A 19,577-nucleotide genomic window follows, 5' to 3' on the forward strand; every position below is an offset into this window, starting at 1 on the left:
TTAGCGGTTCATCACGTCAGCAAAAGGGAATATGTTCCATCATCTATGTTTATTTACATTAGTGCAAATTGTCCACTGATATTGGTGTAATTTCTCACCCCTTCTGGCTGTAGGAAAGTGAATTTCCCCTCAGGCACACACATTTGTTCTTTGTTATTACCCGAGCCACTGCCTGTTCAGCCCGCTATCATCCAGAAGGCGAGGTCAGTACAGGTACATCAAAGCTGGGACCGAGAGACAGAAGCTGTTTTTCAATATCAAGGCCATCAGACTGTTAAATAGCCATCACTAACACAGAGAGGCTGCTGTCTCCATACACAGACTTGAAATCATTGGCCACTTTAAGTAATGGAACACTAGTCATTTTAATAATGTTTACATATTTTGCATTACTCATCTCATACAGTGGGGAGAACAAGTATTTGATACACTGCCGATTTTGCAGGTTTTCCTACTTACAAAGCATGTAGAGGTCTGTAATTTTTATCATAGGTACACTTCAACTATGAGAGACGGAATCTAAAACAAAAATCCAGAAAATCACATTGTATGATTTTTAAGTAATTAATTTGCATTTTATTGCATGACATAAGTATTTGATACATCAGAAAAGCAGAACTTAATATTTGGTACAGAAACCTTTGTTTGCAATTACAGAGATCATACGTTTCCTGTAGTTCTTGACAAGGTTTGCACACACTGCAGCAGGGATTTTGGCCCACTCCTCCCTACAGATCTTCTCCAGATCCTTCAGGTTTCGGGGCTGTCGCTGGGCAATATGGACTTTCAGCTCCCTCCAAAGATTTTCTATTGGGTTCAGGTCTGGAGACTGGCTAGGCCACTCCAGGACCTTGAGATGCTTCTTACGGAGCCACTCCTTAGTTGCCATGGCTGTGTGCTTCGTGTCGTTGTCATGCTGGAAGACCCAGCCACGACCCATCTTCAATGCTCTTACTGAGGGAAGGAGGTTGTTGGCCAAGATCTCGCGATACATGGCCCCATCCATCCTCCCCTCAATACGGTGCAGTCGTCCTGTCCCCTTTGCAGAAAAGCATCCCCAAAGAATGATGTTTCCACCTCCATGCTTCACGGTTGGGATGGTGTTCTTGGGGTTGTACTCATACTTCTTCTTCCTCCAAACACGGCGAGTGGAGTTAGACCAAAAAGCTCTATTTTTGTCTCATCAGACCACATGACCTTCTCCCATTCCTCCTTTGGATCATCCAGATGGTCATTGGCAAACTTCAGACGGGCCTGGACATGCGCTGGCTTGAGCAGGGGGACCTTGCGTGCGCTGCAGGATTTTAATCCATGACGGCGTAGTGTGTTACTAATGGTTTTCTTTGAGACTGTGGTCCCAGCTCTCTTCAGGTCATTGACCAGGTCCTGCCGTGTAGTTCTGGGCTGATCCCTCACATTCCTCATGATCATTGATGCCCCACGAGGTGAGATCTTGCATGGAGCCCCAGACCGAGGGTGATTGACCGTCATCTTGAACTTCTTCCATTTTCTAATAATTGTGCCAACAGTTGTTTCCTTCTCACCAAGCTGCTTGCCTATTGTCCTGTAGCCCATCCCAGCCTTGTGCAGGTCTACAATTTTATCCCTGATGTCCTTACACAGCTCTCTGGTCTTGGCCATTGTGGAGAGGTTGGAATCTGTTTGATTGTGTGTGGACAGGTGTCTTTTATACAGGTAACGAGTTCAAACAGGTGCAGTTAATACAGGTAATGAGTGGAGAACAGGAGGGCTTCTTAAAGAAAAACTAACAGGTCTGTGAGAGCCGGAATTCTTACTGGTTGGTAGGTGATCAAATACTTATGTCATGCAATAAAATGCAAATTAATTATTTAAAAATCATACAATGTGATTTTCTGGATTTTTGTTTTAGATTCCGTCTCTCACAGTTGAAGTGTACCTATGATAAAAATTACAGACCTCTACATGCTTTGTAAGTAGGAAAACCTGCAAAATCGGCAGTGTATCAAATACTTGTTCTCCCCACTGTATGTATATACTGTATTCTATCCTATTCTACTGTATCTTAGTCAATGTATTACTCATCTCATATGTATATACTGTATCCTATTCTACTGTATATTAGTCTATGTATTACTCATCTCATATGCATATACTGTATTCTATACTATTCTACTGTATCTTAGTCTATGCCGCTCTGACATTGCTCCCCTAAATATTTATATGTTTTTAATTCCATTCCTTTTCTTTAGATGTGTCTATTGTTGTGAAGTTGTTCGATATTACTGCACTGTTGTCCTTGAGTGTCCCAGCCAGAGGCCGGACTTGAACCCGATCAAACATCTCTGGAGAGACATGAAAATAGCTGTGCAGCGACACTCCCCATCCAACCTAACAGAGCTTGAGAGGATCTGCAGAGAAGAATGGTAGAAACTACCCAAATACAGGTGTGCCAAGCTTGTATCATACCCAAGAAGACTCAAGGCTGTAATCGCTGCCAAAGGTGTTTCAACAAAGTACTGAGTAAAGGGTCTGAACACTTAAGTAAATGTGATATTTTAGTTGGTGTTTTTATATACATTTGCAAGATTCTGTTCTCTCCATTTAATTGATAGATTCTAGATTCTAGAACTAGATTAGGTTCTCCATTTAATTGATAGATTAGATTCTAGAACTAGATTCTGTTCTCTCCATTTAGTTGATAGATTAGATTCTAGAACTAGATTCTGTTCTCTCCATTTAGTTGATAGATTAGATTCTAGAACTAGATTCTGTTCTCTCCATGTAATTGATAGATTACATTCTAGAACTAGATTCTGTTCTCTCCATGTATTCTATAGACTCTGTTGACAACATTCTAATTAAAAGGTATTTAACCGTATTTAAAAGGCTTAAGATGAAATGTACTCTAAACCCTACTGAATGAAAACTCCATGACAATCTGTTGGCCAACAATTGTGAGGGTTTTCAACAAGGTATTAACACATGTAGAGTGTGCGTAAGCAAGGCATACATTCCTAAATCGAGATCGGCCCCGGTCTCCTGGTAAAACACAGACACCTCCTCCTACAGCATTTATGTTCATTTTTAGAAAGTGGCACTACAGGCTCCGGGTAAAAAACTCCTTGTGGGTAAAAAAAACACAACATCTGTGTATGAATTTGAGAGGTTGCATTGCTCCAGATACTCAACTAGTCTAAAGAAGACCAGTTTTATTGCTTCTTTAATCAGAACAACAGTTAACAGCTGTGCTAACATAATTGCAAAAGGGTTTTCTAATGATCAATTAGCCTTTTTAAAATGATAAACTTGGATTAGCTAACACAACGTGTCATTGGAACACAGGAGTTATGGTTGCTGATAATGGGCCTCTGTAAGCCTATTCAGATATTCCATACAAAAGCTGCTGTTTCCAGCTACAATAGTCATTTACAACATTAACAATGTCTACACTGTATTTCTGATCAATTTTATGTTATTTTAATGGACAAAAAATTGCTTTCTTTTAAAAAACAAGGTCATTTCTAAGTGAGCCCAACCTGTTGAACGGTAGTGTACCTCTACATCCTCCCATGTCACTGAACCATTGGTCAATAATTCCCTGTTACAGAAAAACACTATTTCCATTGGTCAATAATTCCCTGTTACAGGAAAAACACTATTTCCATTGATCAATAATTCCCTGTTACAGGAAAAACACTATTTCCATTGATTACTGTATTGACCTCTCGTCCTCTGTCTCTCTCGTACTCTGCCTTGTGTATTTATCTTCTAAATATTATTTTAGTCCCAACTTAGAATCAAATAGACTTCCCAAAGATAATATGGCATTTACTTTATTTCACCTTTATTTAATCAGAGATGTCAACTGAGAACCAATTCACATTTACAATGACAATCTGAATGAAGAAATACTAATATTAATCTATTTAATAATTAACATGTTTGAAATGTCCCAATTATATAGTGAACAACATGTAGGGGTTTACACTTGCATTCAATCAATCTGAAATTCATTATCAAAACATAATATTTTTAAAACTATTTTAATCTTATTTTCGACATCATGTCTTGAGCTGAACCCCAAAAAATGTAGACCTATTTTTTCAGTATGATTTCATTCATACAATATGATTTAATGTAGCATGAACAAAAACCCAATTTCTCAATCAAAAACATAAGTCAGAACACAGCCTCTCTATTCTCTCGTGTGATTTCAGGTCCTCTGACTAGGAAAATGTCTTTTCACAATGAGAGCAGTGGTATGTCTTCTCCTCCTGTGTCTTAGTATGTTGGAAAGGCTTTTCTCCTGTGTGTGTTCTTTCATGCCTTTTCAAGCTCCCTAACCGAGTAAAATTATTTTCACAACGGGAACATTGGTAAGGTTTTTTCTCCTGAGTGTATTCTCTCATGCTCCTTCAGGCTCCCATACCACCTAAAATTCCTTCCACAGTGGGAACAGTGGTAAGGCTTCTCTCCGGAGTGTATTCTCATATGTATTTTCAGGTTCCCTGACCAGGTAAATATCTTTCCACACTGAGAGCAGTGGTAGGTCTTCCTATCTTCTGTGTGTATTTCTTCATGTTGTTTCAGGTACCGTAACTGGGTAAACCTCTTTCCACAGTGGGAACATTGGAAACGCTTTTTTCTTGTGTGTGTCCTCTCATGCTCTTTTAGGTTCCCTAACTTGGTAAAACTCTTTCCACAGCGGGAGCAATCGTAAGGGTTTTCTCCTGTGTGCGTTCTCTCATGTACTTTCAGGTTCTTAAAACTCTTTCCACACTGGGAACAGAGGTGTTGTCTTGCTGGTTTGGGCGTCTCAGGGTCTGGTTCCCCTGAAGGAGTCTCCCCGCTGTCAGAGTGAGAGTCTGGTCCCTCTCCTACCAAAGACAGAGTATTTAGTTAAATACTAAACAGAGAACTGAATTAATCCTCCATAAAATAAAACTGTCTTCCTGTGAGGCTAGATTCCTCAAAAACCTGAAGTCAGTTTTCAGAACATTCCATCATAAAAAAAAAACTTGGTGGCCGCCCTAATAATAATAATAATGTAGAACATAAAATCGAATCTTTCTCTCATGTTTATAGCAGAGCTCTATAATAGGGAATGGGAAAGGTCAGTTGTACAACTGAATGGATTCAACTGATATGTGTGTCCCGTATTTTACCCAACCCCTCTGAATCAGAGAGGTGAGGGGAGCTGCCTTAATCGACATCCATGTCATCGGCGCCCAGGGAGCAGTGGGTTAACTGCCTTGCTCAGGGGCAGAATGACAGCTTTTTACCTTGTCAGCTCAGGGATTTGATCCAGCATCCCTTTGGTTACTGGCCCAACACTCCTACCTGCCAGGCTACATGTCGTATTTTAGACTGAGCAGAGTTCTATAATAGATAATGTCATGTTTCTAGGCTGAACAGAGCTCTATAATAATAGATAATGTCATGTTTATGGGCTGAGCAGAGCTCTATAATAATAGATAGTAGTAATAGTAGATAGTAGATAGTAGATAGTAATAGATAGTAACCCCCACGGGTTACTATAGCAACACACATCACAACCCCACGGGTTACCATAGCAACACACATCCTCTGTCATTTATATCTTGTTTGTCAATTCTGATTGACATTAAAGTTGTGAATTTGATAATCCATTGTTAAGGTTTTGTTGGTGACCCGCTCTTTGGTGGTATACACATCTTACAGTGTAGTTATCAATTCCTACATTAAATAATAACATATTCAAGCATAAACATTCAGTAGAACGCTGCTTTAAAACCACGCATCAGCTTCTGTTTTTAAGACAGTACTTCCTGGTCTTAATCAGATCGCCTGTCTCCTCCTCCTGTTCTTGTTCTTTCTTCTCCTCCTTCACTCCAAAAACTGCATCCTCCTCTTTCTCTTCCTCCTCTTCTTTCACTCTGAACCCATCTTCCTCTTCTTTCACTGTAACAGCCTCACCCTCTACTTCATCGTTTACTGTGACATCCTCCTCTTCCTCCTCTTGAACGCGTCTTTCTCTTCTTCTTTCACTGTAACAGCCTCACCCTCTACTTGTTTTACTGTGATATCCTCCTCTTCCTTCTCCTCTTTCACGACAATGTTCAGCCACAGGCCATCTTTCTCCGTCCAGCAGACCTCTTTATTAGCAGAAGGAGAGTAGCTTAGTGAATTCATGGTCGGGGATGTTAGCCAGCTAACCTGGCTCGTTAGCGACTAGCCTAGTGATAGGCTAATTTATCAAGCCAGCTACCGTTACCTGACTAAACGGAAATATGACATTAAATGGGGAAACTAGTTATATGACAGAATTATGTTTCAAATACAGAGGCAAATATACACCGAAGCGGTCTGAACAGCTTGGATGTTTCGGCTAGGAAGCTACGGAGGTGGCTGACTAGATGTTGTCGAAGAAGTGTTCCGTCCACTAGATTATACGTCACTTTGATAGCGTCGACTGAAAGATATACAGGTTTGGTCATTATCAGGTACTGGAGCGTTGAAAGATGATGCACAACAACGGTTTCTTCCAGGAAACCACGACTCCAATAACCACCGCGGTCTAAATAACTGTAAAGTACGTCACCATCGAAACGACTACCGCTACAGTCGATCTGTTCGCAATATATGGGTATGGGGATAAGACCTCATTGATCTGCCAGTAAGCTATGTTTACATGGGATCTAACCTCATTGATCTGTCAGTAAGCTATGTTTGCATGGGTATTGGGATCTGACCTCATTGATCTGTCAGTAAGCTATGTTTGCATGGGTATTGGGATCTCACCTCATTGATCTGTCAGTATGCTATGTTTGCATGGGTATTGGGATCTCACCTCATTGATCTGTCAGTAAGCTATGTTTGCATGGGTATTGGGATCTCACCTCATTGATCTGTCAGTAAGCTATGTTTGCATGGGTATTGGGATCTCACCTCATTGATCTGTCAGTAAGCTATGTTTACATGGGTATTTGGATCTGACCTCATTGATCTGTCAGTAAGCTATGTTTACATGGGATCTGACCTTATAGATCTGTCAGTAAGCTATGTTTACATGGGTATTTGGATCTGACCTCATTGGTCTGTCAGTAAGCTATGTTTACATGGAATCTGACCTTATAGATCTGTCAGTAAGCTATGTTTACATGGGTATTGGGATCTGACCTCATTGATCTGTCAGTAAGCTATGTCTACATGGGTATTGGGATTTCAGCTATAGTATAATCCAGCAAAGCAGTCCTACCAGCTAGAAGTGTAATGAACCTTGTCTGATAGCCAATCAACCGTGTCCTGAGCCTGTCGCTTGCAATCCGCGGAGAAAAGATGGTCTTTTTTTTCTCGTAAAGTTACACTGGGTACATGAGCCACATAAATAATTACCATCCAGCACATTGTCTAGGAAGGTACTGTTCCTAGTGCTAGAATGGATGGTTAGGGCTGACAATCACATTGTTCCTAGTGGTGCTAGAATGAATTGTTAGGGCTGACAATCACATTGTTCCTAGTGGTGCTAGAATGGATTGTTAGGGCTGACAATCACATTGTTCCTAGGCCGTCATTGAAAATAAGAATTTGTTCTGAACTGACAATTTAACTGACTTGTCAAATTAAATAAAGGAAGAAAAAAAGGGAATATGTTTCATCCTCCACTGCGTGTCTACTTGTCTTGTCTGTTTACTTTACACCTGCTATGTAAAAGAGACAGAAGAATGCACAATGGTCAATGCTATCTGGAATCCTTGGGACATTCCTACCCTAAACCCTACCTTAACCATTTTAAATGTCAACTTCAACGGGCTAGGGACGTCCCAAGGATGTATCTCTACCTGAAAATACATGATCTAAGTGATTGATAGTTGGTATTCAGCAGTCATAAAGCCTAATTTACTTTAACGAACTACTAAAATAGTGATTTTGTCAGACAGCATAGACAGGAGCTCTACACTTTATTGACTGACTGATCCATTCATCCTCCCATCCCTCCTCAGCCTTCCTCTCCTCTGAAGACCCAGTGAGGGTGGAGCTCAGTCAGAGAGATATTGAGGAACTGGTTAGGAAGAACACTTCTACAGCCAGAGAGGTCACATGGTTAAGATGGTAAATATTTATGTCCCTTTAGCGGTTCATCACGTCAGCAAAAGGGAATATGTTCCATAATCCATGTTTATTTACATTACTGCAAATTGTCAACTGATATTGGTGCAATTTCTCACCCCTTTTGGCTGTATGAAAGTGAATTTCCCCTCAGACACACATTTGTTCTTTGTTATTATGAAGGTCATTTATGTCAAAATGTACTTTTTCCCCACTCATTCACCCCATCTCTTTACATTGCTGATGCATATTTGGTGGCCTGACTGCGTCCAGACTATGTCAAAGGCCCATCCTGGTAGATCTGAACCTAATGCAGCTTGGAGTGATCAGATGACAGACGTGCCAGGTGTAACTGAGGCCATAGATGCTCCATATCCATTACTTTGAGTGTTTTATATAATATGACTAAATGTGGTTCTTTCTGTGTTGCAGGTGTAACAGTTTAACTTTACGTCCGTCCCCTCGCGTGAACCAGGGACCCTCTGCACACATCAACAACAGTCACCCACGAAGCATCGTTACCCATCGCTCCACAAAGGCCGCGGCCCTTACAGAGCAAGGGGAACCACTACTTCAAGGTCTCAAAGTGAGTGACGTCACTGATTGAAAGGCTATTAGCGCGCACCACCGCTAACTAGCTAGCCATTTCACATCGGTTACACAGGGGCAGTCATGAAATGGAACGGCAAGGCCACAGAACATGACATAAGCAGAGCTGTTTGATAATTTTGTTTGTTTTTAATAGTTTAATCCTTTGACGTAATGTTGATTTAAAAAAAAAAAGTGAGATGAAATGTACATACCATACATTTTGATAGTGTTAGAAATACTGAATTTATATTGTTGGACCAAGATATGTTGCTTTTGCACATATTTGTTAATTGGTTTAGCAAGAGTCTGTTGATTGGTCAATCATCGGGTTCATTTGTTTTGCAATATTTTCAAATCAAATCAAGCTTTATTTATATAGCAAATTTCCGACATGGATGCAACACAATGGCTTCACGGGGGGGGGGGGGGGGGGGGGATTATATTTACCACAACAAACATAAGAGGAAAAAACAACTGAAAGACTAATAAGTATTAAGAAAATGCCATTTTTTTTAAATACTAAGAAACGGATGCAACATCCAACCCAAAATATCAGCTTGTTTTACTAAATTGTTTGTTATTACGTTCCCCAGCAAGAAAAGTCACTTAAATAGAAGAGAGAACTAACAAATAGTCACTGACAACAATCAGAACTAAACAGGTGGGGTTTTAGGAGGGGTTCTGAAAGACACTATGGGGGTGTCCACTGAAAGTTGACTAGTAACAACAACTGGGACCTAAAAGACACCCATCATGAGACCCACTAAATCTGCCCAAGAAGAGGCAAACAAAAGAAAAACCCACACCAAACTTAAAAGACAGGAAGCAAACCAAAAAGGTGGATCAACTAAAGGTGTTGACTCTCCACATCTATCAAGACAACTGGAGCACTGGGCCAGACACTCTTAAATAGAACCTGGACCAGCTCAGGTGAAACACCTTCCCACTAACGAGATGGACAAGCCAGCACAGGTGTAACACATACTGACTAACGAGGTGACACCAATCAGTGCACCCTACGTGCTAACGAGCTAGACGGGCTAACGAGCTAGCCGTGCTAACGTATCTAGGTATCCCCCTTTCCTACGTGCTAAAGTCGAACCTCAAAACATAAATGGAAAAAACAAAGCCTGTAACACCTTCCCCCTTGAAACAACAAATATATCCTACATTTCTGATGGACAAGTTTGCTCACCACCAACAGAAAACAATTTCCATTTTACATTATAATCAACTACAATGCTTCACCTTCTACAATATAAACATGGTGCCTACCGGCTGTCAACAATTAAAAACAAGAAAAACGAATTTCAAAAAAATTAAATATAAATATATATATATAAATATATTTTCTAATTTTTCTTTCTATAGAATCCTAAAACTCACTAGATTCTAGAACTCTCGTCCCCTTGGAACGAGCCCAAACAAAACTAATCTCCAATACGGAAAAACATGCAGTCAAAATAAATTGTGATCCATGGTAACGCACTGGCTAAACTCAAAACTTTTTGACTGCACACCCTTGAGACAATCAGCAACCAAGTTGTCCTTACCACAGGCATGTCTGATTTCAAGAGGAAACTCCTGCAATATCCGTAGTAACTTTCCACCTCACTGCGGAGCTTCTCTCTCTTTTCAGGGTTCACTCGATAGGCATGTTGTTGGATTTGGGCCCAGTCCCCAATGTCATGCTCTAGTACATTTGTGTTGGCACATCTGAGAATGAACCCTGATATTCTAAAAGCAGGGCAACAATGTCAATATAATTGTACCCAGAAATTGTCAGTTGGTTGCATAAATAATTATGATTACTAAATATTACATGAAATGTAAACATGAAATATCAAAACCAAATGTACACCCCTTTGTTAATATATATTGGCAATAATTCACTTAATGGTGAGGCATGGAATAATAAAACATGTATCTTTTGTCAGGCTGAATGTTTGAAATATGAGGTGATTTGAGTCATGCTTCTTCAGTAGTGGAATAAAGACAATTAGCATTTGAATGTTGTAAAGAAATACTGGAGTGATGTCAGATTGTTAATAAAATTAATTATAGACCATTTACATTTACATTTAAGTCATTTAGCAGACGCTCTTATCCAGAGCGACTTACAAATTGGAAAGTTCATACATATTCATCCTGGTCCCCCCGTGGGGAATGAACCCACAACCCTGGCGTTGCAAGCGCCATGCTCTACCAACTGAGCCACACGGGACCATAGCTGACTGATTTATTATACTGTGTCCATGTGTATAGGCTGCAAGTACATTGAAATTAAATCACTGATATCAATTAGGGGGGAAATCAGATTGTACGTGCTGTTGAAACTAACACAACAAAAAAAAACATGGAAATGGGAGATATCTTTTACCTCACTGGTTAGAGGACAACCTGGAGAAGACAGTCAGCTACATTTTGAGTTTATGGGTCCCCAACACTAAGAGAAACGCAACACTTATTTGTCATCACTCATATTGCGCGAGAGAGGGGGGACATCCTGTTAAAATTAACAGCTCAAAAACCACACAGAATCTGGGAATAATGTGTACATCACTGGTTAGAGGACAATTTCTAGAAAACAGCTCGCTACATTTAAGTGCTGCATTTTGATTCAAGTGTGTCACCAAAGTATAACCCAACTCTTTTTGTTAGTCACTTTTTGTTAAATCACATAAATAGTACTCATTCAATTCAGGGCCTGGATTTTCCCCCTGAGGCTAATATCCATGTCATGTTGAAATCAATAGAACAGGGGACAAACGTTTAGGTTTCTACATTATGACATCATTAAAATACTCCTTCTACAATGTTTAAACATTCTACATTGTGACATCATTAAAATACTCCTACTACAATGTTAAAACATTCTACATTGTGACATCATTAAAATACTCCTACTACAATGTTAAAACATTCTACATTGTGACATCATTTCATTGATATCATGAAACAACTCCTTCATGTATGTATTTTCTGATGTTTGATCAGAGATCTTTTATCAGAGTATTTCTTCCCACATTGATCACAGCTATGAGGTTTCTCTCCTGTGTGTGTTCTCAGATGTACTATCAGAATGTTTGGCTGAGTAAAACTCTTCCCACATTGATTACAGCTATAAGATTTCTCTGTGTGTGTTCTCTGATGTGTCGTCAGATAGTTAGATGCAACAAACCTCTTCCCACATTGATCACAGCCATAAGGTTTCTCTCCGGTGTGTGCTCTCTGGTGCACTATCAGGCTGCCTGACTGAGTAAAACTCTTCCCACATTGATCACAGCCATAAGGTTTCTCTCCAGTGTGTATTCTCTGGTGTGATTTCAGGCTGCCTGACTGAGTAAAACTCTTCCCACATTGATCACAGCCATAAGGTTTATCTCCTGTGTGTGTTCTCTGGTGCACTAGCAGGTTGCCTGACTGAGTAAAACTCTTCTCACATTGATCACAGCTATAAGATTTCTCTCCCGTGTGAATTCTCAGGTGTCCTTGTAGTGAATTTAATCTTGAGTAATGTTTCCCACAGTAAGAGCAGCAGAAAGGTTTCTCTCCTGTGTGAATTCTTTGGTGTACTTTTAGTGAATCTGATCTTGAGAAACTTTTCCCACAGTCAAAACAGTGGTTAGATTTCTCTCCTGTGTGTGTTCTCTGGTGCACTATCAGACAGCCTGACTGAGTAAAACTCTTCCCACATTGATCACAGCTATAAGGTTTCTCTCCTGTGTGAATTCTCTGGTGTACTTTTAATGAATCTGAACATGAGTAACTCTTCCCACAGTAAACACAGTGGTTAGATTTCTCTCCTGTGGATCTCTCCGGGTGTTTCTTGAGGTGTTCTGATGTGGAGAGACTTTTCTCTGCATCATGATGTTGTTGAGGCTCCCCAGAGGACCCACGGTAGTCCCGTCTCTCTCCTGTGTGAACAACAAAGTCAGACAGATGGTTTAAGGCCCACAACTGCAGAAATCCACTGTAAAAGGTGATGCCAACAGCGTAGCCATGACGTTGTACAACAATTGACGTCTGTAATGAAAGTAGAAATTATTTAACAAATGTCTTAAAATGAGAAAGAAAAGTCATATTTTCATCTTGTTTTCACAGTAGTAGTAACATCGATGATTGTAGGCTAGAAGAAAGTTATTAAAGTTGTTGAAATCCTAAGCAGTGTGCCAGATAACTTTTGGTTTCCAATATTGGCCCCTTTCTGTGTTTGCTAAAATTGCGCCACGAGGGCGATGAAAATACAATTTGGTTGCAGAAACCCCTCCATGCTAATGAGGAAACCGCTAATTATGGATGTAGCATATCTGCCTGGAGCAAAAATGGTGAGCGAAGATGTGTTTTTCACAATGTATTCTGAATATTACAGCGCACTATCAGTGCAAGATCAGGAGTGCTACTCAAGGAAACTCACATGAACTTCTTCAGTCTATTTAAACTCACATTCTTAAGCCTAGGGGTCCCGTTAGCGTGAAACTTCCAGTGAAACTGGAGGCCGCGCAATTCAAATTTATAATCATAAAAATTATGGATATAAAACATTTAGGTACATATACCGTTTAAGTCGATAGTTTACATACACATTTAAGCTCAGTTTTTTCACAATTCCTGATATTTAACCCTAGTAAAAATTCCCTGTCTTAGGTCAGTTAGGGTCACCACTTTATTTTAAGAATATGAAATGTCAGAATAATAGCAGAGAGAATGATTTATTTCAGCTTTTATTTATTTCATCACATTCCCAGTGGGTCAGAAGTTTACATACACTCAATTAGTATTTGGTAGCATGGCCTTTAAACTGTTTAACTTCGGTCAAACATTTCGTGTAGCCTTCCACAAGCTTCCCACAATAAGTTGGGTGAATTTTGGCCCATTCCTCCTGACAGAGCTGGTGTAACTGAGTCAGGCTTGTAGGCCTCCTTGCTCGCACACGCTTTTTCAGTTCTGCCCACACATTTTCTATAAGATTAAGGTCAGGGCTTTGTGATGGCCACTCCAATACCTCGACTTTGTTGTCCTTAAGCCATTTTGCCTCATCTTATGGAAGTATGGTTGCGGTCATTGTCCATTTGGAAAACTAATTTGCGAACAAGCTTTAACTTCCTGACTGATGTCTTGAGGTGTTGCTTCAATATATCCATATACTTTTACTTCCTTCCCCCTTTCCCCTCAAAACATAACGATGGTCATTATGGCCAAGCAGTTCTATTTTTGTTTCATCAGACCAGAGGACATTTCTCCACAAAGAACGATCGTTGTCCCCATGTGCAGTTGCAAACCGTAGTCTGGCTTTTTTATGGCGCTTTTGGAGCAGTGGCTTCTTCCTTGCTGAGCGGCCTTTCAGGTTACGTCGATATAGGACTCGTTTTACTGTGGATATAGATACTTTGTACTTGTTTACTCCAGCATCTTCACAAGGTCCTTTGCTGTTGTTCTGGGATTGATTTGCACTTTTCGAAACCAAAGTACGTTCATCTCTAGTAGACAGAACGCATCTCCATCCTGAGTGGTATGACGGCTGCGTGGTCCCATGGTGTTTATACTTGCGAACTATAGTTTGTACAGATGAACGTGGTACCCTCAGGCATTTGGATATTGCTCCCAAGGATGAACCAGACTTGTGGAGGTCTACAATTGTTTTCTGAGGTCTTGGCTGATTTCTTTAGATTTTCCCATGATGTCAAGCAAAGAGGCACTGAGTTTGAAGGTAGGCCATGAAATACATCCCCAGGTACACCTCCAATTGACTCAAATGATGTCAATTAGCCTATCAGAAGATTCTAAAGCCATGACATCATTTTCTGGAATTTTCCAAGCTGTTTAAAGGCACAGACAACTTAGTGTATGTAAACTTTTGACCCACTGGAATTGTGATACAGTGAATTATAAGTGAAATAATCTGTCTGTAAACAATTGTTGAGTAATCCACTTGTTCAACATGCAGACAAAGGAATCCAAAAAGCTCCCCTAAACTTTGTTTCAACAAGTCAAATTATGTTTCTATTTACTCCTCAGATACTCTAAATGTAATCAAACTATAATATTTCTTACGGAAAGAAGTATGTTCAATAGGAAACCGATTTTAGCAGGTGCGTCCTGTCTTCATGTCGCGCGTGCAAACACGAATTTCCAAGACTGTGTCCCTGTACTAAAACTGATATGAACAAAGACTGCTGACACCCTGTGAAGCCATAGGAACTGCATACTGGGAGCTAATATTCAGTATGCCCTTTCTCTTGCAATTCTAAGAGGATGGTCTCTCTCAAAAATAAATCTGGTTGGTTTTTCTTTAGATTTTATCCTACCATATCTATTGTGTTATTCTCCTACATTATTTTTACATTTCTACAAACTTCAAAGTGTTTTCTTTCCAATGGTACCAATTAAATACATATCCTGGCTTCAGGGCCTGAGCAACAGGCAGTTTACTTTGGGCACGTCATTCAGACAGGAAGTGGAGAAAAAAGGGCCCTAAGAATTAAGCTCTGTCTATTCACTAGTTCACCAACGTGGGGGAAAACTCAGGAGAGTAACCTCCATTTCCAGGTTGCTTATGAGTGCATTCCACATTACTTTGGATTATAATTGTAAAGCTCGCTTGAATCTCCTGCTTAATATGTTTGTGTTATTGTCGCAAATCAACTGCTTTAAACTTAAAAAACACTTCAACAAGTAAAATGTACTTTGGCTAGCTTTGCCATCACCCTGACAATGAGGGTTTGTAAGTGTTTGCCAAATTGGCCCATAACTTCACCTAACAATAATATAGACCTACTGTAAGACCCATAACGTCACCTAACAATAACATAGACCTACTGTAGGACCCATGACGTCACCTAACAATAACACAGATCTACTGTAGGACCCATAACGTCACCTAACAATAACATAGACCTACTGTAGGACCCATAACGTCACCTAACAATAACACAGATCTACTGTAGGACCCATAACGTCACCTAACAATAACACAGATCTACTGTAGGACCCATAACGTCACCTAACAATAACATAGACCTACTGTAGGACCCATAACGTCACCTAACAATAACACAGATCTACTGTAGGACCCATAACGTCACCTAACAATAACATAGACCTACTGTAGGACCCATACCGTCACCTAACAATAACATAGATCTACTGTAGGACCCATAACGTCACCTAACAATAACATAGATCTACTGTAAGACCCATACCGTCACCTAACAATAACATAGATCTACTATAGGACCCATAACGTCACCTAACAATAACATAGACCTACTGTAGGACCCATAAGGTCACCAAACAACAAATATAACTATGTCGTGATATTTGTCATTTGAAACCGATTCAGAAAGTGATTTCTTGAATCAGCTGATGATAGTTGAACATGTGACTAAACAGCTACAGTATTAAGAATGATGTGTAATTATTGAAGAACCATGTTAATGACAGTATCCATTTGGCTGTTGTCAATCAACTTCAGATGACTCTCAGTTAAAACCATTGGATTTAGCAAACTCTGAAATGATGTAGGATTTCTGTGCCCATGAAAACTGTTTTCCCAGCGTAACATAAGGAGACACTAAATGTTAGGTAGTTAGAGAGATTCAGAGATCTGAATACAAAAAACTGTCTGACAACAAGATCCCGTATCTTATACTTTGCAAAAATCGCCTAAAGCTGCGTCTGTCCCAAACTCACTGGAAGGGGAAACTGAGGGCCCAGAATATTTTATACAATTTCGCAAGCTTGCTATCGCGAGTTTCGGCTGACCCAGTTGATAGAATGTTTCAAGTTCGTGCAGCCAATGTGATTTCTAGGATATTTATTTTTAAATCAGGATATTTTGCAGGCTGCAATGTTTTTATTTGTAGGCATTATGTGGGCTATTTTTACATAGTTGGCAATGGCAATAAAAGTAACTTTTAGATTTGTATAATTTTCTTCTTCTGGTTAGGTTATATTGATGACTGGCTCCCTCTAATAATTTGTGTATCTGTAATTATTTAATCAAACAGTGTGCTTAAAGCATCAGACAAGTTATGTACATAGAGTTGATTTTATAAAAACACATGGGGCGATTGGTAGAAAGAACAGATGACTCTTGGTTGACCAAGATTTATTTTAGTTGGGGACAGCACTAGAACATGAATTTGGGGCTCCCGAGTGGCGCAGCGGTCTATGACAATGCATCTCAGTGCTCGAGGCGTCATTTAACTGACTTTCCTAGTTAAATAAAGGTTATATTTAAATAAAATGTAAAAAATTTGTTTTATGACAACCCGTTTTTTTTTACAAATCCGTCAAGGCACCAACTTTGAGAAGGGTTTAAAGCAAAGGTTCCAAACCAATTCATGAATGTAATTGAATCTAGGTATGTTTCACCTTTAATGTAATTTAATCTAGGTATGTTTAATGTAATGGAATCTAGGTATGTTTTGCCTTTAATGTAATGGAATCTAGGTATGTTTTGCCTTTAATGTAATGGAATCTAGGTATGTTTTGCCTTTAATGTAATGGAATCTAGGTATGTTTTGCCTTTAATGTAATGGAATCTAGGTATGTTTAATGTAATAGAATCTAGGTATGTTTAATGGCATGGAATCGAGGTATGTTTAATGTAATGGAGTAAAAATAATTGTCTAAATATATATCTAAGACATCTCAGTGCTCAAAGCTTCACATGGAACCACAGTAACCATAGTAACACGTTGGATAACATTCACAACATGGAACAACAGTAACCATAGTAACGCATTGGATAACATTCACAACACAGAACAACAGTAACCATAGTAACACATTGGATAACATTCACAACATGGAACAACAGTAACCATAGTAACACATTGGATAACATTCAAGGCGTCAGACTTACTTACAAGCCCTTAACCAAAACTAAGTCAAGAAAAATAAGTGTTAAGTAAAAAAATACAAAATAAAAGTAACAAATAATTAAACAGCAGCATTAAAATAACAATAGCAAGGCTATATACAGGGAGTACCGGTAGAGTCAATGTACGGGGGCACCGGTTAGTCGAGGTAATATGTACATGTAGGTAGAGTTATAAATGCCTATAAATGTTAAACTGTCGTACCCCATCAGAACCCAAAATATAAGCTTTTTTTACTCCGTATAAACACCGAATAAAAGGAGCAAGCAGGTATGATTTTCTCTTTCATTTTGAGCCCACGGGAAGAAGGCACCAGAGCCTACCGTGCTAACGCGTTTCCACTAGATAACACAACCACAAAGTGCATGAAAGCATGAGGTGTGGCTAACGTTTGCACACTTTCGCTAGCTACCAAGCTAGCATACAAACTCGGTTGCACAGAGTAGATCCTCCATATGATGTTGAGAAAAAGTGCATTGTGGGTAGTGTAGAAGACCCCTCTTTTATGCTGCTGCTACTCTCTGTTTATTATCTATGAGTCACTTGAAGTGATTTCTTCAAGAAACAACTGCTGATTGCCCCTTTAAGACTACATATTGGGCTAATCTAATAGGAGATATTGAGGACTACAGTATTTCAGGAATTGTCATTGGATGCATTTGATCAATTGTTAACGTTTTGTTGATGGTCCACTCTTGATGTTCTACACGTTACAGTGTAGCTTCAGCCATTCCTACAGAACAACATTAAAGTGTAGAACCCCTTTACTGCATATTGGTTCAACGACTGCAGAGACGGTACTTACTGGTGTTAAACAGATCTCCAACCTCCTCTTCTTCCTCCAATGTGACAGTCATCTCTCCCTCCTCCTCCTTCACTCCAAAAACGGCATCCTCCTCTTTCTCTTCCTCTTCTTTTACTGTAACATCTTCCTCTTCTTTCACTGTAACCTCTTTCTCTGCCTCCTCCTCTTTCACTCTGAACGCGTCTTCCTCTTCTTTCACTGAAACGTCTTTCTCTTCTTTTTTCACGGTAACAACCTCACCCTCTACTTGTTTTTGTATTGTAACAGTCTCCTCTTCGTCCTCCTCTTTCACGAAAGCTTCTTTCTCCGTCCAGCAGACCTCCCCTTCTTTAGCAGGAGGAGAGTAACTTAGTGAACTCATGGTCGGAGATGTTAGCTAGCTAGCATTAGCGACTAGCCTAGTTCTAAGCTAACTTAGCTAACCAGCTAGCTGACAAACAACGTAAATATATAATTAAATGGGCCAACACGTACATACGACAGACGTGTGTTTAATACACAGCGCCTAATATACACCAAAACATTGTAAAGAGCGTGAATGTTGTAGCTATGTTTGCTCGAAAGCTACCGAGGTGTCTGACTAGCTGTTGTTGTTGAAGGAGCGTCCCGTCCACTAGATTATACGTCACACTGGCAGCGTCGCCTGAACCTAAAAGACGCACATCGCCATCTGCTGACTGGAGTGGGCAACGCAGTTGAGGAACCAAACGTTTATTTTTCATCTATTTCATGAAAGATTAATATTATATTAAGTCGTTCAAAGATAAACATGTGTTGATTGATTCGTTTTTAATGAGTGAGAATGTATAACAAACTTTACACCCACTACATATTTGCATTGAACCATACTTCTGACATGGATCATTTTGACCCCAGAGGCATATCTTTTATCATAGCCTAAATGTAGATTTTTCTATACCACGTATCACGTGACTGTGTACAAAACTGCCAATGGTAGAAAACTCTGCCTGCTAGCGGTAGAAACCTCAGCCAGCGGTAGAATACTCTGCCAGCGGTACACAGTGCATTCGGAAAGTATTCAGACCCCTTCACCTTTTCAACATGTTATGTTACAGCCTTATTCTAAAATTGAATTTTTCCCCTCTCATCAATCTACACACAATACCCCGTAATGACATCACAATACCCCATAATGACATCACAATACCCCATAATGACATCACAATACCCCATTATGACATCACAATACCCCATTATGACATCAC

General features: G+C 39.7%; 3 protein-coding genes across 3 annotated transcripts in view; 1 reads left to right on the forward strand and 2 right to left on the reverse strand.

Moving 5' to 3' along the window:
- Positions 1-19,577, forward strand: part of LOC139567014 (zinc finger protein 180-like) — a 740,647-nt gene that overhangs the window by 239,099 nt on the left and 481,971 nt on the right. The gene's annotated exons all lie outside the window — the stretch shown is intronic.
- LOC139567006 (zinc finger protein 180-like) overlaps positions 1-19,577 on the reverse strand; it is a 497,856-nt gene that overhangs the window by 41,406 nt on the left and 436,873 nt on the right. The window lies entirely within an intron of this gene.
- Positions 11,049-18,972, reverse strand: LOC139567011 (zinc finger protein 180-like). The gene is made up of 2 exons (XM_071388431.1): positions 18,352-18,972; positions 11,049-12,578 (listed from the first exon to the last, which is right to left on the reverse strand). The coding sequence occupies exons 1-2, from the start codon at positions 18,710-18,712 to the stop codon at positions 11,629-11,631; spliced, it is 1,311 nt and encodes a 436-aa protein (XP_071244532.1). The 5' UTR covers positions 18,713-18,972; the 3' UTR covers positions 11,049-11,628.

Source organism: Salvelinus alpinus, unplaced genomic scaffold, assembly GCF_045679555.1.
Source record: "Salvelinus alpinus unplaced genomic scaffold, SLU_Salpinus.1 scaffold_40, whole genome shotgun sequence".
NCBI classification, from domain to species: Eukaryota; Metazoa; Chordata; class Actinopteri; order Salmoniformes; family Salmonidae; genus Salvelinus; species Salvelinus alpinus.